Raw genomic sequence first — 22,584 nt, 5'->3', positions numbered from 1 at the left:
TGCCTCTTGTGGACCCCCACGCAGGTCAAAGCATCCAGTCGATTCCTCCAGAGAAGTGACTCACAGGAACCTGCCACCTACACCCTTGGTGGACTTTCCCTTTCTGTGGGCTTCTCACGTGCAGCAGAGGGCTGTTCTCTCTCACCTCTGACACCGTGTCAGGTGCACGGCTCGGGGTGCCTGGTGGGTCCAGTATCACTGAGCTGCAGGCAAGACACAGAGTTCTCTGTCACAAGTAGGCAATGACTCGGGACAGAAATTTGATCAGATTTACTTGGAACTATTAGGAATGTTGAGGATAGAAATACCCTTTAGTTTCATCAAAACCCAAACAAATGTTCTTGAGCACAGACCCCAAGAGGCAGAGTTGGGGTCTGAACTCAATCTGGAGTCCAAACGGAAGTTTCTGTTCTTGGCCTGAGCTTGGGACTTACCCCCCGAACGCTTCCTTATTTGGAGAGGAAAGAATAAAACCCCATCAGGGCTCACCTGTGTCTCCTCGTGGACAATGAGTTAATGCTTCTCACAGTGGGGATGTCCATGTCTGCCTCTCTGAGGAATTTTAGCAATAGGATATCTGTGCAGTGTCACGGTAACATTATTTTAGTTCCAAGAACAGTTAGATAAAATATAACAGAGAATGAAAAATGAGACGTGAAGGTGGCTAAAAAGGTAAAGGAAGTGGACGATGGATTTGAGCGCTCAACTCAGGGAACCCGGCAGTCCTGCAGCAGAGAAGGAGAGGTAGAGAGGTGACACTGGCAGCCGGGGCGGTTCCAGCAGGTAGTGGCAGGAATTCTGCTCCAGATGCAAAGCCATAAACCTTAGGTCCTCAGGCCCAGCTGGGACTCAGGATACAGCCAGTGCCACGGCTCAGTAGGTGAAGTTGTCTGCCCCCAAGCCCGAGTTCCATCTCTGGGACCCACACAGTGGGGGGAGAATGGCTTCTGTAAGCTGTCTCTGACCTCCACACACCTGTGCACATGCACACACACACACACATACACACACATACACACACATACACACACACACATACACACACATACACACACATGTACACACACACGTACACACACACATACACACACACATACACACACACATACACACACACATATACACATACACACACACACACACACATACACACACACACACACACATACACACACACACACACATACACACATGCACACACACACACACACACATAAACACACACATACACACAGTAACAGTTACTATTTTGACTTTATGGATTATCTCTTCATCCAGGTCCCTGCTCTCTTCCCATTTATTTATAATTTGTTGTTTTCTTTTTGGTAAAGGTCATTCCTTATTTCATCTCGATTATATGTATTTCCTATGAAAATTATTCTTTGCTCCCGGCATTCATGGCACCTCGCCCTTCCCTAGAGCTTTGGGTATGTCTTCCTGGCTGTGGAGTCTGCAAGAGGCAGCTGATGTGGCCTCTCTGCCTTGCCTATTTGCTGTAAAGAAAAGTAATAAAGAATCGTCTTGTTTTTGTGTAGGTGTGGTTTATGCAAAGCTTTATGACACTGTCCTTCCTCATCCACCACAGGGTCAGCCAGGTAGCCACTTCCCACAGCTGGGCAGCCCTTTCTTGCAAACTTCAAACATATTATTTATTTTCTGTGGTTCTCAGTGGAAAGGTGTAAAGGCTATGTCTTTTGTGTAAGCCAATGATCTTCACACAAGACATGAAAGTCACGAGAACAAGACTATTCTTAAATAATAGCGCTTAGAGAGTGTAGTCCAAAGCTGTGATTGCTCTGAAGGCAACAACAGTGAGATGATTTTTTTAAACAGGGTGCTTGCTGGTCATAAGAATCCTCTCTGACCCTCTATCCCCAACAGCCCAGTGACTGTGGTCTGCAAGACTGCTTTGCCAGTTTGTATCTTGCAATTACTGCAAACTTTAGAACCAGCTTAATACCCAATGAGAATTAATTTGAGACCCAATGAAGGATTACATTGATGTGTAGATCTTTTGGAATATTGCCATCTTTGCGACGTGAGGTCTTTCAGTTCATGGACTTGGTGTGTCTTTCTCTTGATTTTGGTTTCTTTCAATAGCTTTCTGTAGTTCCTAGAGCATTAATTAGTTTAGCACCTCCTTTGTTAAATTTACTTATTAGTACCGTTTTCCTCTGGAACCATTATAAATGGAATCGTCTTCTTGATTTAATTTTGGGTCATTCATTCCAAATGCATAGTGCAATTAATTTCAACTTTTACTGAAATCAGTTTACAGATATTTCCTTTTTCTGTGATAATTTCCAGTTGCTGAAATGACCAATAGCAACATAAGTAAAAAATTAGTGCTGGCTAATATGTATCTTATCTTGTCTGGGGAGCCAGCTGACGTTAGCATGGAGATCATGCAGTTTGATCCACTCATTTTATTATAGCCATGAAGAAGCAAGGCCAAACACTGAATAGTTTGACCAAACAGATGATGCCAAGCTGTAAATATCTTGATCCTGGATGTAGTGTTCTTTGCATGTTCTGTAATCACAGCCCAGCTGTAGAGTAACAGGTCAGGTGGGACATTGCCTTTTATTGGGAGGTCCCAGAAGGGAAAACACTGTGGTACAATGTTACAATGTATCAACTCATAAAATCAAGGTGCATAGAACTTTGTGCAGGCATTCTGACAAGCTAATTAAAAAATATTTCAGTGGGGTTGGGGATTTAGCTCAGCGGTAGAGTGCTTGCCTAGTGAGCGCAAGGCCCTGGGTTGGGTCCCCAGCTCCGAAAAAAAAAAAAAAAAAAAAAAAGAAACAAAAAAAAATATTTCAGTATGTGTGTGTGTGTGTGTATGTGTGTGTGTTTTGCCTGCATGCATATTTGTGCACCACATGCACGTAGAGCCCAAGGAGGCCAGAGAGAGAGGTTGAATCTTCTGGTACTGGAGTTACAGATGGCTGTGAGCTGCCATGTGATTCCTGAAACAAACCAGGTCCTCTGGAAGAGGAGTCAGTACTGTTAACCACTGAGCCATCACTCCAGCACTAAACTAATAAATATATATATTATACTAATATATATATTATACTAATATATATATATATATATATATATATATATTCCTAGAATTTGGGTTTAGGAAGAATTGGTTTGAACTATTTAAAAAACATCCTTGGATCGCTAAAGAGGATTAATTCTTAGTATCTCATCCAGCTACTTAATTTAAAACATTTATTCAGTACTAGGAAATGCATTAGATGCTAAAGATCCAACAGATGAAAAAAAATACAATGAAGATTTCTTGTGATTAGCCGGAATGGGAGACAGGCTGGGCTGCCTTGCTAGGGCCTGGGCTGACTGGATTCCCCTCACCCTGTCCCATGACAGTTAGGTGTGACCATGGACTTGTCCAGACCCCACCTCATTTACCCAGGTACAGCGCATCATTAGCAGGGGGCGTGGGGCAACACAGTCACTTCCTTCCCCTAACACTGAGCAGGGGCTTCCCACAGATTCACGAAGAATGTCTGATGTCCATTCCACAACAGCGAATATCACATACGAAACCCTCCCTTTCTACTCAGTTTCGCGACCCAAGCTGTGGTCCCTTGGCACCGCAGATCTTCCTTTTTCTCACTAAACCAGGTTGTCAGCGATTCCCCCACTCACAACCCCTTTACACACTTTCTCCTGAAGGTTCGGCTCAAAAGCAGCCCTTCTTAGAAGTTGCATCTCATGGAAACAAGTGACGCTGCCTAGTTCTCTATTCCTATTGGTCAGAAAAAAAAAAAAAGGCTGATGCCCGACGGGATTTCCAAAGATGTCTATTTAAAAAAAAAAAAAAAAAAAAAAGCGCGTCAGTGCAGAAAATGCTGGACTATTTTCCCAAACAGAAACTAGCTAGCCAGAACTGAGACCCACGAGGTCGATTCTGGATTTGAGGGTGAGACCCGTGGGTGCCACCTCTGACAAAAACGTTAGGTGGGGAGCAGGGAGGAAGGAGGGAACGAAGAACAGAAAGGCTCATTCCTTCCTTTCTTCAAGTTATATTTTCTAGTACGATTTATTTATTATTATTATTTATTTATTTATTTATTTATTTATTTATTTATTTTTATATTTATTTACAACAACAATTGGCCACTCAGCAAATCCAAACCCTCCATTCCACACTTCCTAACCTTACAGCTACCCCGGAATCCGGCATGATTCCTGCTGATTCCGGCGTCTGCAGTTACAGGATTCACTTGCCTTTGCTGGCTGCTTCTACTTTGTGTGTTCCTTCCATTTCTTAAGGACAGGACTCTCCGTGTGGTGACCTGCCCCTGGGACACCCCTGTGAAATAATTTCGTTGCCGTCTCTTCTTTGCCCCTTCTGGTCTCTTAATCAACTCATTTCTCTTGTTTCTGCTTTGTGCGTCCCAGTCTGGCCTCAAACTCATCACTATGTGAGCGACGTCAACCTTGAACCTCCAATTCTGCTCTCTCCTCCCCAGAGCTGGTCTTACAGGTGTGTGCTACCACTCCAGGCTCACCGACGCTGGGGAATCGAACCCTGGGCTTCATGCCTTCTAGGCAAGCACTCTGCACACCAACGCTCTCCAGCACACAGATCTTCAATATAAAAACCTTTATTGTTCCTACGAACCTATTCAGAGTAAAACAACTTTGCTTGTACACACTCGTGGCCCTAACCTGTACTCTTACTTCACTTCCTAAGCGAGCCTATTGTAGCTCTCCATGGGTGTCACCACAGAGCACTTACACTGGCCCTGGAGTCTCAGAAAATGAGATGTGCTAACCCCAGCCACATCTGCCATGCTGCTGGCACAGTTGGAGCACTAGAGCATTAAAAATAAATTCATACTCGCAAAGGGAAAAGGGCTATACATATCTTTTTTTCCTTTGTTTTTCTATTCTTTCTTTCCTTTTTTCTCCTGAGACATGGTCTAACTCTTTAGCCCAGGCTTTGAACTGGTGCAATCTTCCTGCCTACTGAGATTACCTGTGTGAGCCAATATATATATATTACAGTTCTCCTGTTCCTACGAACTTTGCAGTGTGAAGTGTCACTTGCAGGGCTGTTATATGAGTGAACAAGGTGATTGCCTCACGGGACCTGCAGGTTTCACCTCTCAGCACCGTTCCTAGATTTTCTGCAGATAGAAGGTGGGAGATGAGCCTCTCTCTCTTTCCCTTCAATCTTCCCCAGAGATTTTAACTTCCTTGCAGTAAGGAGACACCAGCATCACCACCATCTCCTCCCGCTCAGTGGGGGATGGGGGTTTCCTGTCACAGCAAACTCCCTATTCTATACTTGACATTCAGTCAAGTCAGGCTTGAAGTGAAAGTGGGGTGTTCTTGGCAGCCACGCCCCATTTCTTCCCACTAACCCCAGGTATTAGATCCGTCTCCCACATCAGCCATTCCTACTCTATCTCCCCCTGGGGTCTTGGAAGCCGACCAACTGCAGGCCTATAGTAACAGTATCATTTGCTGCAGACAAAGGAGCTGCTTGCCGCTGACTGCACAGGGAAGAAACTGACAGCAACAGAGGTTTCCACAAAGTGCTTCTTTTTGTACCTATGAACTCCAATTGTGGCTGTCTAAACAACACCCAATGATAATACTGGTTGACACGGTAAAACTGATGTGCTAACATGGATAGGGGAAATCACAAGGCCTGACTGCCAGGTGAAGAACTTCAGGCAATTGCTGACTGCTACAAGAAAATCCTTATTCCCCAGGAATGACACCTTAACTGCTAAAGTGCTCGCCCCTAAACACTGTGTATATGCAACACTACATGGGCTCAGCATGTTGTGTTTATAAATTTGTTAGCTTTTACACATATATGTAACATTAATGGGAAGGAAGCTACAGAATTGAGAGTGAGTAGGGGCGGGGTGACATGGGCGGGGCTAGAAGGATGGAATGAAGTGAGTTCGTACAGTAGACTATATGAAAGCAAAAATATGTAACTTATAAGAAGAAGGGGAGCACTTGAGGCTTAAGGTTGAGTCTTTGGATGCTACCTGCACAGGTGGTCTAGTGCCTCAGTTTCTCTCCCTGCTCCCCAAGAGTGCTTTGCACGCGTTTTCGGGGAGACCCAGTGCTGATGCTCCTTGAGGATACTGTCACCGCTCAGCATTCCACCGCTGTAAGGAGATACAAGGATGCAGGCTGCTAATGTAGGAAAGGCTGCTCATCTCATAGTTGTCCAGACACTTGTTCAGGGCAGCTACATTGGCTTATATGGTTAGGGACCCACAGCAGATATTATGGGTGACAGTGATGTAGATGTGTGGTAGGGAAGTGCAAAGAGGGGGGGCAGAGTCAGAGAGGGACAGAGTCATGCACAGATATATGTCAACACATCTACATATATACATATCTATATGCCTATGCATCTACACATCTACATATCTATATCTCATCTATATATCTATATATATCATCTATATATCTATATATTTATATATCTATATATCATCTACATATCCACATATCTATATATCATCTATATCTATATTTATCATCTATATATCCATATGTCTATATGCCTAATTTATTAGTCTATATATCTATATATCATCTATATATCCACATATCCACATATCTACCTATCCACATATCTACATATCTATATATCTATATCTCATCTATATCTATATATCTCATCTATGTATCTATATATCTAATCTATTAATCTATATATCTATATCTCATCTATGTATCTATATGTCTATGTCTACATATCTCATCTATGTATCTATATATTTCACCTATATATCTATATACCTACTCTATTAATCTATATATCTATATATCATCTACATATATATATGTCTATATATATAGATCAGATCTTGGCTCTTCTTGTCAAAGATTCCACAGTATTTTTCGGCACCATTTCCTGGAGACGGAGCCTTCCCCTAGGGGATCCCCAACATCACACCACTGCAGCAGCAGCTGTGGAGTTTACTATTCACAACTGCTCTGCTCATGTAAGATCAACAAAGTCTCAGGCTGCTGGTCATACCCTGACAGGAGCCCGAGAGCCTGGCAGGAGTGGGCTGGGCCATACCCTCACATTAACACCTCTGTGTCCTTCCCGCACCAACTAGACACACAACCTCTTGAAACACCATCTGGGGACCAAGTCTTCAAATACATGAGCCTGGGGGAGACATTGCACATCAACTCAAGGAGGGAAAGGAAGGTAGTGCGGACCGAAAGAGGCACATTGGCTTTCTCTGTCACTGCCGCTGGCTTTTGGTCTGGGAGCATCTACAGATGTTGGGATTACAATGAGTACTCTGTACATTAATTTCTTCTGTCTACACGTTCTATCTCACTATAGACGTAAAATTGTAAAGTATTTCATTTTCCGGTCACTTCTTTAGTGTTTAGTAAATTCCCCGTGGGCTTGCAATGACCTACGGGAGACGGCGCGACAGCTCCACCGCTATTGCGCTGCGTTGAGATCAGAAGGGATCATGCTTCCGAACTCGGACTTCGGTAGAGGGAAATGATTCGCTTTGTGAGATGCCCGCGTTTGTGCATGAGCCTGTGGTGGCCGGAGCTGAGGTATCAGGTCTGTTGTGGACCCTGCCGTGCTGCTCCAGAGCAGCAGAGAAACTTCGGTGTGGTCCTCCAGCCTCTAACCTCGCTTCGTGTTACTCAGCGAAGACTCTTCACCAGCCACACAGTCAGGGCCCAATTCATCCATGGAAGGAAATTCTTAGCCTTAAAAATAATAGAAAAACATGTGGCCCCAGAGCAGGGCTCTGTCAGAGAGTACTTAGGACGCGTGAGGTCCTAAGTTCAACCTCCAACACGGAACAATACACAAAATCAACATTAACTTTCATATCACAGTTTCCCTCGAGATTCGCAAAGGACCTTCTGGTCACAAGTGTCTGCTGGAGACAGCTGATGCTGCCTCACCCCCATCCTCATTGGTGATGGGGAGGTATCTGAGACAGGAGGGGATTTCCAGTGAGTTCTCCCTCCAGTGTCTCACCAAACCCAGGAACCTCACTAAAGGAAGGGTTGGTCCCTTTGGGTGCCATCTCCAAAGGGAAGGTCTCTGTATTCGTCCCGTATTTTGCAGCCCAGTTTTTACAACACCTTTGAGAGACAAAGAGAAGCAAGAAATTCTCCTGTGCATTCCTGTTGTTTCGGCCTAACCTCTGCATCCAGCCCCTCCCAACACTCCTTCCGGCTGAGAGTTTTGCCAGTTAACATTTTTTTCTACTGGTCCCACCTTTCTGAAAGGTGTAACTTTTAATTAATTAATTTTGCCAAAATTTCACCACCTTTCATAGTGGACTTAAACTGCAGGTGCACCTGAGCACCCAGTGCAATTTAAGAACTTCCTATTCCCGCCCATCAGGAGTCTTCCCTGTCCAGCCCTCCTCACCCAGCACCTCCCACACACCATTGCTGTCACCATTTCTGTGCTGTTCTTGTTTTCCAGCCGAATTCTTGTCCCTAACCAAATCTCACTTCCTCTGGAACACATCTGTACAAATCCTTCTTTGTGGAGGGGGTTTCCAGACAAGGTCTCACTCTGTACCCCAGGATGGCCTGAAATTCTCAATGTAGCCCAGGCTGGCCTCAGACTCACAGGAGTCCTCCTGTCTCAGCCTCCTGAGTGCTGAGATTGCAGACAACCACTATGTCCGGCTAAATCCTTCTTTCTTAATGTAAATATTGAGTTTGGTTTAATTTTAACCATTCTGTTTTGCCTGAGACAGTAGTGCAGCCACAGGGCTGAGGAGATGGTTCAGTGGTTAAGAGCATGCACCGCTGTTTCAGAGGACCCGAGTTCAAATCCCAGCACCCACACTAAGGAGCTCTTACTACAACTCCAGGAAATCTGATGTCTTCTTCTTCTTCCCCCATTGGCCTCATGTGCACACAACTCAGACTTTGCAGATTACAAACATGTGTGTATGTGTTCATGCAGAGGGCAGAGGGCAGCATCTGGTGGCTTTTCTCATTTGCTGTTAACCTCCTTCTTTTGAGACAGGGTCTATCACAGAGACCTAGACATTTTAGGATGGCAGGCCACTGAGCCCTGGGCACCTGTCTGTCTCAGCCTCTCTGCAGTTGGGACTAGAAGAGGACACTATGTCCATTTTTATGTGGGTGCTGTGTACCCTGACTCAGGTCCTCATCCTTGTGTGGCTTTTATCTTACCAACTGAGCCATTTCCCATCCCCAGGTGGTCAGGTTCTTCAATGTCCATACTACATGCAATTACAGGATGGTGGGTTGGTCAGATAGTGAAGTCAGATTCTGAAACTAATCTTCCAGACGTCTGCTGAGGTGGCCAGGTAAAGCTCTTCTCTGCCATGCTGAGGAGTTCAAGCCCACAGTGCCACAAGGAGAAATCCAGTCATGAAAGTTGAGCTTTGACCACCACATGTGATGTGACAGGCGTGCTGTGACATGTCACACAGACACACACATACACACACACGTGTGTGTACACAAGATAAATATGTGTAATAAAAATTTAAAACATATCAAACTTTCCACCTGGGCCTTTTAGCACAAGTCTGTGATCTTAGCAAGTCCAGAGGTTAAGGAAGAAGGACCACAAGTTCAAGGCTAACCTGGTTCAAAGTAGAGAGAGATCTGGGCCTGTAGCTTAGCGGGAGACATTTGTCCAGCACGCATGAGGTCTTAGGTTCAACCCCTACTACTTTATATCTGCCCAGTGTTAGTTTAAACTTTAAGGAGGTCAATGATTTGCCACGGACAGGAGATCTAGATGGGGGAAAGAACTTAAAACTCTCCCCATGTACAGTATTAACCTTCAGGGCTGTGAGAAGTCTAGTTCCCTCCCTGAGCATCCACGGCAATTCTACGTCTGACCTCAGCCTGTTGTGATAACGGATAGATGAACACATCTCCCAAGGCAGCCCACCAAGTTAGAGAACTGCTTCAGTCCTGATCTCTTCCCTCCCTCCCTCCTCCCCTCCTACCCTCCCTCCCTCCTTTTCCTCCCTCCCTCCTTCTTTCCTCCCTCCCTCCTTCTTTCCCTCCTCCTCCTCTTTCCTCCTCCTCCCCTCCCTCCTCTTTTCCTCCTCTCCTCCTCTCCCCCTCTCCTCCCTCCTCCTCCTCTCTCTCTTTCTGCACTTCAACTGAACCCCATCCTCATCTCTCCCCAGGATGCCCAGCCTCTGCTTTGAGTGTCTCCCTTGAGGACTTTGGATAACCACAGGGACCCTCTGTGCTTTGGGGGGCGCCACTGGAATCAGTAACATTTCGGGGATCAGTCTGGAAACGCCCCTTGTGTCAGGACTACACCATTACTAACTTTAATTTTCCTTATCTTGTTAGAATTTCCCTAACCGAAGGCGTGTAGACTCCACTGTCCAATCAAGAGGCTGAATTCTGGCTTCGTCATCAGTTACCAGGGGAGGCTGTTCCTCCAGGCATCCACAGTGCCACAGCCTTCAGCTCTTAAGATTTCCCCGAAACGGACTTCCATCACTGTCGACATCTACACCATTAAACCGAAGCGCAGTAAGCGCCAGGCTAAAGGTGCCTGGCTGACAGTCGTCTTCCTTCTCCTTTGCTCCCACATAGTTTCAAACACACAGTTGTCCCAACAGCCTTGTGGAGGAAACGCTCCCCTAATGCTCTAACTGCTGAATGAGTGACTGACCATCCCAGAGCTGGCCCAGTTCCGCGGCCCGGTTAAAGCGTTTCAGCTGCAACTGGATCCAACATTTAAAAAGGAAATAAAGTGATCCTTTAAAAAACAATGTATAATGTATCCTCTAAGAAATTAAATGTGTATACAATGTATTTTGACCCTATCCACCACCCACCCACTACCTCCTTCCAGCTTCTTCTGGAACCTTCGAACATGTCTCCCTCCCAAATTCATTTAGTCTTAAAAAAAAAAAAATAACGACCCCAAACCAAAACCCTACTCTCCTTCTGTTTTGTTTGGGTTTTGTTGTTTGTTTGTTTGTTGATTAGAAACAGGGACTTAGTATGTAGACCAGGCTGACGTCTAACTCACAGAGACCCAGCTGCCTCTGCCTCCTGAGTGCTGTATTATGAGGCATGGCCACCAGCCCAGGCTGAGTATCCTTTTAATGAAGAAATAGTAAAGTTCAGAAAGGGACCTTCATACTGAATCTCTAACTAGCAACTGATGATGCTGGTCTCCTTTGCTGCTGATTGGCTCCCCGGCACTGGCCTTACCCAATCCAGTAGCAAAGCAGTGAATCCACTAGTTCTTCTCTTAGCAATGAGTAAAGAGTATAAAGTTACAGTCTGAAGCTTGTCTTCTCCTCTGACTCCTATCTCTCCTCTCCTCCAGCATGATGTGGCTCCCGAGAGACTCCTGTGTGGCAGTTGTGATCCTGTTGCTGACAGTGCTGAGCCCTCCGGTGGTGTTGGTCAGAGACCCCACGGGTAAGTGCATACCTCAGGTGCTGGGCTGCTGAGGGTTGAGGGGAAGAAGGCGCTAACTTCCTTACTGTCTGGGCCAAGTCCCTTGAAACTATTGATATCTTCTGTGATTGCACAGTCTTCACATGAACTCTAAACTATGTCTGCAGACAGAAGTCGGGATGTTTGTGCTCTCAGACCTGTGTGAGAGGCCCTTGTGTATCTGCCATTGCTTTTCAAGTTTCTTCCAGTAAAATCTATGCCTTGTGTCATATTCCCTTAGGGCCCCGGGAAGATCGATAAATTGTGATGTTAAATTAACTTCCGGGACAGGCCCTGTCTTCATTGTGTTGAGTTATGCCAGACAAAAAGGCCTCTCTTTAAAAATAGAACTTCCTACGTGTGCTTCTAGTTTACTTTTTATGTATGTTTTCTGTTGTTTTAGACCAAAAAAGAAAGTAAAATATTGATCTAATCAGAAGGTTTCTGTGGAAGTGTCATAGAGTCAGTGAGGGCATCGCAGGGAGATCTGAGTGCATCCTCTGTAAGCTGTGAGACCGCTGGCCACCTATGAGGCTGAACCCAGGGCTTCCTCTTTCTCTCTCCCTGATGCCAGGGCTTGTGCAGCCTGTTCCCACGCGGAACCTCTGCTGGGTGGTGGTTAGTGTTTCCCTTTCTCCTTGGAGCACAGCAGCTAACGCTGAGGTTCTTAGATCTGAAAGTGGCCTTTGAGGAGATGTGTATCTGTGGGCATTTAGGGCAAGGTAGAGCCGGTTCGATGTTTGTGACTTGAACAAATCTGTTTTCTTTTTCTCCCACTTTCTCTGGCCTGAGCCCATGAAAAGGACCTGACTTTTCCTTGCACTGTATGACCCCCTTCCTAGTTTCATGACCCACATATACATCACACACAGAAAAATCAAAGTCTGTGATATATGCACATGGGGGATAAAAGATGGGGGTTATCAACACTGCTGAAAGCTGTGACCCTGTGCTGGAGAGATGGCTCAGTGGTTAAGGGCACTGGCTGCGCTTACAGAGGTCCTGGGTTCAATTCCCGGCACGCACATGGTGGCTCACCACTGTTTGAACTCTTTAAGATGAAAATAAATAATTTTAAAAAATCCGTGACCCCCACAATGCTGAAACTGTGGGCAAATCCTCCGACCTTCTCTCCTTCTCCTTTGGCTGGAATGAAAAATGTGGAGATGATCATTTTCACAGAGCTGAGGATTGGGAGGGACGGCCATGTGAAGCATTAGGGTCCTGCTGCCCCGCTGTGTGCTTCCTCTCTGTAAGTTACTATCATCTCGGTCATTTAAGGGCACCAGAAGCTTCCACACGGCCTCTCACCTCATTGACACCTCCCACAGGCCTGGCGTCTGCCCTTGCACCAGGGTCCTTCACACAAACCATTCTTAACTCTTTTTTTTTCTTTTTCGGAGCTGGGGACAGAACCCAGGGCCTTGCGCTCGCTAGGCAAGCGCTCTACCACTGAGCTAAATCCCCAACCCCCACACAAACCATTCTTATGGCTTCTGAAACTGTCCTCTGTCTTCCATTCTGTCTTTTATAAAAATCAAACCCATTCTCCTCACTATCGCTTGTGTTGTCTCCAGCACAGGGATAAGTGATTTCCTCTCTGAAACTCTCAGCGATCTCTCTTTTGAAGTCATGAGCCACAGGGAAGACTGCGGCAAATACTTCTCATGACAAGCCACAGGCGGCTTCATCCTTCTGAGCGTTTGTGAGATTGATGACGTCTGGAGCTTGCCTTTATTTTCTGAGTTAGATTAAGCGTGAAGATAAAAAGGCTCACATCTGATGTGCCTTCCTCTATTGAAACTAAAGAACTCCCTGTGACTGACTGACCTCCCCTCCTGCCCCGGGCGGGGAGATTCGCCCTAACTTTCTTCCCCGGGGTCGCATTTGAAATCCGACTTTAAAAATGTCTGGTTTGTCCATTATCTGCATCTGTAATTCAGGTAAGAGATTGTGGCTCAGCATTGGGATCAAGGTCTCAATTTCCAGAAACTTCTCCAGTAGTTTCCTCCTAGTAAAAGCCAGAAAGCTCCAATCAACTCCAAGGCTTTTGAGTTGGGGCTGCTCTTGATCTCCAAAGTCTCTTCTCTCACCCACAGCCCTCATGCCCAGTGCTCTGTTATTCAGAAACCCAGTGTTGCCGTGAGGTGTTACCTCAGCCGAGAGGTGCCCCTCCCCCTGTATCCCCTCTGCTGACATCTACAGTCACCACCTTCTTCTTCTGTCTGTGACAGGTTTAGTCCCCAGGGCGCTTCTCCGGCCCCTCCTGTCACTCAAGGCTTCCGGGTAACGGAACTCCACCCCCTCTCCTACTTCTTCTCCACCTTCACAGTTTTAAGCTGTGACGTGGAGGGAGGCGTCTGTTTCTTCTCTTTGGATTCCCGAGGGCAGCGTCGTCCTGCACAGGGCAGGCACTGAGGGAGATCTGCTGTGTTCTACTGATGTGTTTAAGGAGTTTGAGCATGAGGGGTGGGAGGCGTGGCTCCTCTGAGCTGGTGAGTGCCGACTTCCAGCTTAGCTCCAGGTGGGGCAGTGTGGGGTCAGGAAGGAGCATACCCCACTGGCCCCCTGTGCTGCTGGAATGTAGGGTGCTGCTCTTCGGGGAAGTGACCTGACACCAACTCCTGTCTGTCCTGGATTGTTCTGTTCTCAAAGTTATACCAAAATGGGCCATTTCCCCCTTTTTGCTGCAGGACCAGTAGCAACATCCAGACCTAACTGAGCAGGGGAGAGTTGCCCTGACTGAGAGCATGTGTCAGGGGAAGCCCACAGGACTGCAGGCACCACAGGCAGCTGAGGTCTGCTGGGGGTTGAGAAATAGTCTCCCCAGGGAAGAGAACACCAACTGATTGTCCAACCCAAATGATCAGCCCTAAAAACATACATATGAGTAACATCATACAGATGTTATGTTGCCGGTCTATTTATGTATTTAGGAATGCACTCATACATGTATATGTGTGTCTACATATATGTATGTATGACAATGACAAAAGAGGCCATGAACTTGAAAGAGAGCAGGGAGGTGTACAGAAGAAGGTTCAGTGGAAGGAAAAGTAATAGTGGAAATGATTTAATTATATGATAATCTCGAAGGATAAGAGTCTCACTGGATATGAACCACGCTGACAGACAGGTCCCTAGCTTAGCAGTAGATGTTACAGCAGAAAGTGAACTCAATGGTATTCTTGGAGAGTTGTGTTTTTTGTTTTGTTTTTTTTTTTTTTTTTTTTTACCGATCTTTTATTTGTATATTATGGTTCCAGATTTTGTGGTTTTTATGTTATTCCTATGTGTTTGAATGTGTGGGTCTGTGTTTCCTATGGTTTTTCCTTTTTTCCTTTTTTTTTTTTTGTTTCATCCTGTTTTGTTTTTGTTTCCCCCCTAATTGACTATTTTCTAATGGATAAGAGAACAAAGTGTGGCTTTGGGTGGTCAGATAACTGGGGAGGATCTAGAAGGAGTCGAGGGAGGGAAAACTGTGAACAGAATATATTGTATGAGAAAAAAAACATTTAAAAAACAAAACAGAAGAATCCAGTGGGAGTAAAATGGCCACTCGATCTCTGCCGCTCGGGGCCTGAAGGTTAAAGATACAAAGCGGGGAGAGGACTGAAGGGAGGACCGCCCGGTCTCTTCTGGGAATAGGGGCGCTTCCTCCATCACTTCACTCAGTTGTAACGGTTCCGTCTGGAGTGGAGCTGGGGTGTGTGTCCTTTCGGCCCGTTGGTCGTCATGACGTCGGAAGTGAGCTGGGTCGAACGTGGGTCTGGTCCTTTGGGCAGCTGAGAGGGACTCGGGCATCTTGTCCCCAGAGAAAAAGATAATTCTTGTCTCCACAGCACGGTTTTTGGAACAAGCTAAATGTGAGTGTCATTTCTACAACGGGACGCAGCGCGTGCGGTTTCTGTCCAGATACATCTACAACCGGGAGGAGTACGCGCGCTTCGACAGCGACCTGGGCGAGTTCCGCGCGGTGACCGAGCTGGGGCGGCAGGACGCCGAGTACTTTAACAAACAGAAGGACTACATGGAGCAGTTGCGGGCCACGGTGGACACGGCCTGCAAATACGACTACGAGATCCTTGATAGCTTCCTTGTGCCGCGGAGAGGTGAGACAGCACAGGGGCGGGTGAGGGGCGGAACCACGCCCAGGTGGGACTGGGAGGGCGCGGCAGGGCGGGGGTGCGCATGTGCGTAGGAGCTGCAGGGGATGCTGGGTTCCCTGCCGCTGGGGACACAGGCGATTTAGGCGGCCTCTTGTCAGAGGGAACAAAACTCATCCTCTGCGCGCTGCTAACCGCTGGTCATCCCTCCGGCCCGGAGAAAAGTCAAGACGGCCCAGGACAGTGACGCGGGGGTGGAAACTGTCCCAAACGTTCTTTCACCTTAAGCAGAGGGTTAGGACAGGGGTGGACAGAGGGAAGTAAAGTCGCACCCGGACTGAGGGCGTCCCCAAGGGAGAGTAGCGCTAAGGGAGACCAGCTCTGTACCTAATACATGTGACAAGTACAGTGGTTGAATCTCAGGTTGCGGTTCAATTTCTTTTTTTCCTAAAAATGTGCTTTTCTTTCCTCTTGATAAGAGATACACAAGCTGGTTCTGCAGGAGCCTTGAACGGACGTGACCCTTGCATTTTAAAATTGTCATTAATGGCTTAGAATAATTCAGTAGCTTTCTTAAGACTAGGAGTTTAGGCTTCATACCTGTAAGGTCTGGGCCTTAAAAAAAATCATGCTTTAAAATGAAGCTTTTGCTATTAAAATTTTTTTAATCATAGTGCAGTTCACAGAGAAACTGGCAATTTTGTTGATCCTACCGTATTCTAGTACATTATTAAATCATTAGAGACCATTGTAGAGTAAGATATATAATAATATAAAGTAAAGATATATAATATATAAGATATATATATATATCTTAGCTTATCCAAAGGAGGCTATAGCAAGGTACTGAAAACACCTGGCAGCCCTCAGTAAAGATGGCGGTGAGGACATGACTTTCCCATAACACAGATGGCACAGTCATGTGACTGCCCTTAGCCTCTTAACCAAGATGGCTGACATTCATGGACCGCTCTTAGCCTCTTAACCAAGATGGCTGACATTCATGGCCTGCCCTTAACCAAGATGGCGACGAAGCTGTGGTTTGTTGTTGTTGTTTGTTTGTTTGTTTTTGTTTTTTCCCACAACAAAGATGGCGACCAGTCATGTCTTTATGCTTTCCTTGCGGATTTTCACTGTTCTCCTAGGATATACGAGGTTGAGTAGCGGGTGGCATAGTCACCGTTTGCTTTGCACCTTAAGGCCACCTCCTGCGTCTACGTTTGCTCCGGCTCATTACTGTTGCTGGCAGATAGTTGTGGGCAGGGGTAGCAGCCATGCCCAGTGCAGTGCTCTATTCCACTGCAGTGCTCTGCTGCTGTCCACCAGGGATGCGCACATGCTGACGTACAGGGTCTGGGACAGGCACAGGGAAGCCAATGGCAGTTTCTGCCACTGCGACTGCCACTTAGTGCTGCTAATGCTGCATAAGGACAGGAGGGAGGTCGCATGAGGGGGGGGGTGGCGCCTGGATCCACATATGTGCAGCCACTGAAGCTGGAACAGAGGTGTTTGCTGCGGGCAAAGGGAGGGACTGCCAGAGCTTGGTTCCCAAAAACCTGGATTTAGGGAAGTTCAAACTGAAGTCTGTGTGTGTCAACAGTTTTTAGAAAATCTGGCCTTTTGAATGAAGGCAGTGTCGACCAACTCAATTTAGATAAATGTTGCTGCGACATCCCTTGGGCGTCTGGCCACCTTGTATCCATTTTCTCAGCCTTTACCAGACCCGAGGGTGGGATGGCCTCCTGCCTGCTAGCCTAGGGTAGAACTGTGGTAGATGGTGGGTTAGGCCCAAGTCAAAGGTGTTTGAACTCTCCCTTGGTGAGAAGAAAATACCTGGTCTTTGTTCAGGTCCTTGGTGGCCAAGGCTCTTGGTAGAGTGCCTTATGAGTGGGGTTGACCCTAGCGGAGGACACAGTACTCCTAGGCAGAGGCTGGGACCGATTTGGACTTCCTAAGTCTAAAGTTCAAGGTTGGGATGTTGTAGGTTACTTAGCTCACACTTCTATATGCTTTTCATATAGAAGTCAAGCTAGGAACTCCAGAAGGGCAGGAACTTGGAAGCAGGAGCTGTCTCAGAGGCCGCGGAGAGAGGCTTGCTGCTCATAGCCTGCTCAGTCCGCTTTCTTAGAGGGCCCAGGACCAGCAGGCCAGGGAGAGCACCGCCCACAGTGGGAGAGGCCCTCCCCCATCAATCACTAATTAAGAAAATACTCTACAGGCTTGCCCACAGCCCAATCTTATGCAGGCATTTTCTCGGTTGAGGTTCCCTCCTCTCAAGTGACTTTTAGCGGTGTCAATTCAACATAAAACCACCCAGGACAGTTTGTGATGTTGAAACCCCCAGCCCTGATTGTAAAACTCAAGGTGGGGTGGCAGCTTCTTCACTCAGCTTCGGAAGATTGTAGGGAGGTGAACTGAAAATAAGCAAAGACAATGAAGGCATCCATAAATGAATTTGAAGGGACGGAGAGATTACTTACAATAATGGGTCATATGAATGGCTGTTACATTGTGTTATCTAGACCTGCTCCCCCCAAAGGCCACCCCACAAGGAAAGTGGCCTAGTCTCTTCAGTCCAGCACTGCCATCTGCCACTTGTTCACTGCTCTGCATGGGTCAGGGTACACACAGTCCACAATCCCGGAAGCTCACACTGCCTGGCCCCTGCTGATATGACTATGAATCCCTGTGTATCAGACATTATGAGAGTAATGGCAACGTTGATTTATTTATAGTCTTGCCAAAACAGATGAGAAAAGAGTAACTCTCAGTAAGTCTTCCTGCCTCACACACAGAACCATCACCATCTACAGACAAGAGACAGAACCCATGTGCCACAGAACATGTGGGTGTCACTTAGCTGTTGGTAAAATTACCACAGCTGAGAGGTGAGCCTGTGTCTCCCCGCCTGGAGCTTCACCTCCAGCTGGCGATTCCTCCTGAGAGTGGAGCTGACAGTAAATCATGAAAACAGAACCTGAGTCCTGGGCGACTATGTGGTTGAACCTTAGTCCTGCCTGGACTTCAGCCTGGGTGGATGGAGGCAGGCAGGCAGCCCACGGGGAAGACAGGTCTGCCCTCATGGCTCCTCCTCACCTCTCTTTCTCCTCTAGTTGAACCCAAGGTGACTGTGTACCCTTCAAAGACGCAGCCCCTGAAACACCACAACCTCCTGGTCTGCTCTGTGAGTGACTTCTACCCTGGCAGCGTTGAAGTCAGATGGTTCCGGAATGGCGAGGAGGAAAAGGATGGAGTCGTGTCCACCGGCCTGATCCGAAATGGAGACTGGACCTTCCAGTTGCTGGTGATGCTGGAGACGGTTCCTCAAGGTGGAGAGGTTTACACCTGCCAGGTGGAGCATCCCAGCCTGACCAGCCCTGCCAGAGTGGAGTGGAGTGAGTGTAACTTCCAGACTCTGTGAATGCCCGCCCACCAGGGAGGAGGCGTGGCTTAGCCCTGCCTGTCAGCTTCCTCCGCCCACACACTATCCACTAGTTTTGTGCTGTCCTGTCTTTCTGTATGGCTCACGGGGTAGGAGTGCAACACTTCTACAAGCACCTTTGCCCCTTGGGAAGCAGTTATGCCCCCACACACTCATCTGAGCCTGCCAGTGACATCACAGGTCCTGGAATCTTCTTGGCTCTGGCTGCAGCCTCTGCCTCTGGCTGGGTTGTGTTTCTGCTGCTGGTGGTGATGGCGATGGACAAGGAGTAGTGCAGGGTCATGGCTGACCTCAGGGACACATAGTCACAGCTCTGCCTCTGCTTACTCCCAGAGCTCACCGGCTTCCTTTCAGCTCAGCTCAGGGCGGCCATATTTAAGGCTCTTCATGGTGTGAGCCTCTTCATATTTGGTTTCTCAACATGACCAGGAGTGTTCAATTCCAGCTCTTCTAGAACATGCTTCTTCCATGGTCTCAAAGCCCTGAGTCTCACGGGTCCGTAGTGGCCATGGCATTTGGGCTAAACCTCTGCAAACCTTTGGCTTCCCTTCTCAGAAGCACAGTCCACGTCTGCACAAAATAAGATGATGAGTGGAGTCGGGGGCATCGTGCTGGGTCTGCTCTTCCTGGGAGTTGGGCTGTTCGTCTACTTCAGGAACCAGAAAGGTAAGGAGCCCAGTGAGGGCCACAACTCCATAGCATTTCAGGGAATAGCCATGGCTTTGTTCTCAGGATGCCATTGGCCCTATGACGTCAGGTTTCCATGGACTGTGAAAGCAACGGTCCTGTAGTTACTTGATTGAACCCTGAGGAGGTAACACATGAGAAAGTTAAGGTGATTCTGGCTTGAGACCTGAGAACAGAGGAAGACTGGGGAAGAGCTATGGGCTGGTGACTGAAACTCCCTGAACTCCTTTTTCTGCCCATGCTCCTCTTGGTCATGTGTGCTGTGGGTGTTGTTATCAGAGGGATCTCATGTGGCAGCTCAGAGTCTGGGGGAATGTGTCTGGGGACAGATCTGCCTCCACACATGTAAGCATCTATTTTATTCTCTCTTTTCTAGGACAGTCTGGACTTCAGCCAACAGGTAATGCCCTTCAGTCTTCTCTCAGAGAGAGATCTGCTTTCCCTACAGTGTAGGGGCTGGGGTAATGGACACAAGGCAGAAAAATGAGGAAGACTGAGATCCCAGGGTCTGGCCAGGCAGATTGCACTGCACTGAACCTTGCTCCCTGCACTTACTAAAGGCCTGTGGTCTGAAGCAGCATTGACTTGGGGCATGAGAAGTTCCTCTCTGCTCACTGCCATGCTGTCAGGAGAGCTGGAGGTGGTCAGAGAGGCCACTGCCAAGTTAGGTCTGGAAACACCCTTGTCCCCTGTGCTCTGCAGGACTCCTGAACTGAGGTGAGGTGACAAGGCTGAAGGAAGGCGTTCTCCCACTGTCTCCATGTCTTGAAAACATGTCCTGCTTGGCCCACATTCCTCCAGAGACAGTGCTCTCCCGGGACCTGGCTCCTCCTGATTCTCCACCCTGGAGATCTGTGCTCCTTGTGGCTGTTTAACCCTTGGCCAGACCTTGCAGCCCCAGGGACAGAAGCCCCCTCTCTCACCTCTCCTGCTCCCTTTTGTCCCTTACTCTTTGCCTGGCGCTTCTGAGCCAGTCTGCTGTCATATGCTTTCTGACATCTTTTTCAAATAAACAAAGAATGAAAGTCATCTGCTTCAGAGTTTCAAGCAGAAGAAATACCATTCATGCATAGTAAGCATGGGGGATAGTGTATAAGAAATAAATTCAGTTTTAATTGTTACTTGTCAATTAGAGTATTTTTCTGAGTTGGATTAAATTCAAGAACACCACATATGATCACCACAGGCACAGTCGTTTAAGCACACTGGAAGGGGTGTCCGTGAGAGGCTGTTAGAGGAGGGAGATGTTGCTGTGGGACTTGTCATCACAGTCTAGGTGAGAACAATCAGGGCCATGCTCCAAGTCCCACAGGCTGTGTCCTTTGCCCCTGGAGCAGCTGGATGGGAAGAGAAAGGCAATTGCATTGGTTGAGAATCTGGACGATTTTGCTGTGGGGTTCCACTCGATGAACCAGTCTGCGGGACACCCGAGGCTTTGCTCTGGCCTCCACACACAAGGACACACCTTAAAAACAAAACAAAACAAAACAAAAGGCATGAACTGTGACAATTCAAGGACAATTAAACCAACTAGCCAAGCAAAATAATGACTCGAAAGTCAATAAGCTGGTAGGTAATTCACTGAGGGAAATATGTTGCCCATAGAAATTATATAGGAAGTAAACCTATGAGGAGCAGGAGGACGACTCGGGATGAGAGCTGTAGGGTGTAGTTTTGTACCTTGCTTTAAGCTCCAGGTGGACCATGCTACCAACCTCACCCAGATTCCTTGATCCACAGATCACACACACACACACACACACACACACACACACACACACACACACCCCAGTTAATTCTTTTTTTTTTTTTCTTTTTTCTTTTTTTCGGAGCTGGGGACTGAACCCAGGGCCTTGGGCTTGGTAGGCAAGCGCTCTACCACTGAGCTAAATCCCCACCCCCCAGTTAATTCTTAATATGCCTTTGCCAACTCAATGATTGGACACACCTAAACCTCTCCTGCCACCCCAAGCATAATTAAATAGAATGACCATTGGCCAGTCCAACCGAAAGTTCACATGGCTGGTTTTTTCTTTTTTTTACTGCCTCCTCCATTCCCAGTTCCGATTCTCCCTAGGCAATCCTCCCCACAATGAGCTAAATGTCCCCCTTACTCAGTCAAGTCACTGGTATTTTTATTCATTGATCAAGAACCAATTGGGAACAGGACCTTAGCACCAGACCCACCCTCTACATCTCACCTTTTCTGTCCAATCACCATCATCATCGTCATCATCATCATTGTCATCATCATCGTCGTCATCATCATCATCATCATCTCTCTCCTAGACAGATAAAACAAAATGGTAACACTCATGTACATTACCCACTATGATACACAAATGACATCCAGCCCATCATATTCGTCAGTGAGATAAAGTCCTCTGCCATTATTCCTTACTTAAAAAAATTATGATTCTATCCCTAGATTATATTTAGATTTTAGCCTGTAAAACCTTCTGAAAACCATGTCTTCTGCTCTATAATCTCTCTCTCAATATTAAACAACTTGAGTTTGTTATGAGACTATAACTAGTCTTCAACCCCATCAGAAATCTGAGAACAACTTAAACATTACCTGGATATATAGGAAACACTAAACATAGCTTCTCAAACATAAACAATTGTAGAGACAACTGATTACGTGGACAACCCCTAATTCTTATAAGGTTGGAGCATCAGTCATTAGCCTCTGACCCAGGTTCATCTGACAGACCTTTGTAAAGCAGGATTATGAAGGTCAGTTTACCCTGTCTTGGCAGAGCTATCAGTCGATTATTTCACATAGTGTGTCCTTGTTTCGGACAGTATTATGTCTGCCCATGAAACAGGCAGTTTCTGTCCAGTGGCTACCTTGCCACAATAAGCAATCTTGCCTGGAGGTAAAGATGT

At 46.9% G+C, this 22,584-nt stretch overlaps 2 protein-coding genes and 1 pseudogene across 2 annotated transcripts in view; 1 reads left to right on the top strand and 2 right to left on the bottom strand.

The window, feature by feature from the left end:
- Positions 1–22,584, bottom strand: part of LOC116887415 — a 496,132-nt pseudogene that overhangs the window by 443,027 nt on the left and 30,521 nt on the right.
- LOC116887417 (RT1 class I histocompatibility antigen, AA alpha chain-like) overlaps positions 1–22,584 on the bottom strand; it is a 431,868-nt gene that overhangs the window by 393,184 nt on the left and 16,100 nt on the right. The gene's annotated exons all lie outside the window — the stretch shown is intronic.
- LOC116887448 (rano class II histocompatibility antigen, D-1 beta chain) lies at positions 11,292–20,821 on the top strand. Its single transcript, XM_032889057.1, has 6 exons — positions 11,292–11,439; positions 15,300–15,569; positions 18,677–18,958; positions 19,561–19,671; positions 20,069–20,092; positions 20,395–20,821. The coding sequence occupies exons 1-6, from the start codon at positions 11,346–11,348 to the stop codon at positions 20,406–20,408; spliced, it is 795 nt and encodes a 264-aa protein (XP_032744948.1). The 5' UTR covers positions 11,292–11,345; the 3' UTR covers positions 20,409–20,821.

Source organism: Rattus rattus, chromosome 18 (assembly GCF_011064425.1).
Source record: "Rattus rattus isolate New Zealand chromosome 18, Rrattus_CSIRO_v1, whole genome shotgun sequence".
Classification (NCBI taxonomy): Eukaryota; Metazoa; Chordata; class Mammalia; order Rodentia; family Muridae; genus Rattus; species Rattus rattus.
This window is presented reverse-complemented; position numbering and strand designations above follow the sequence as displayed.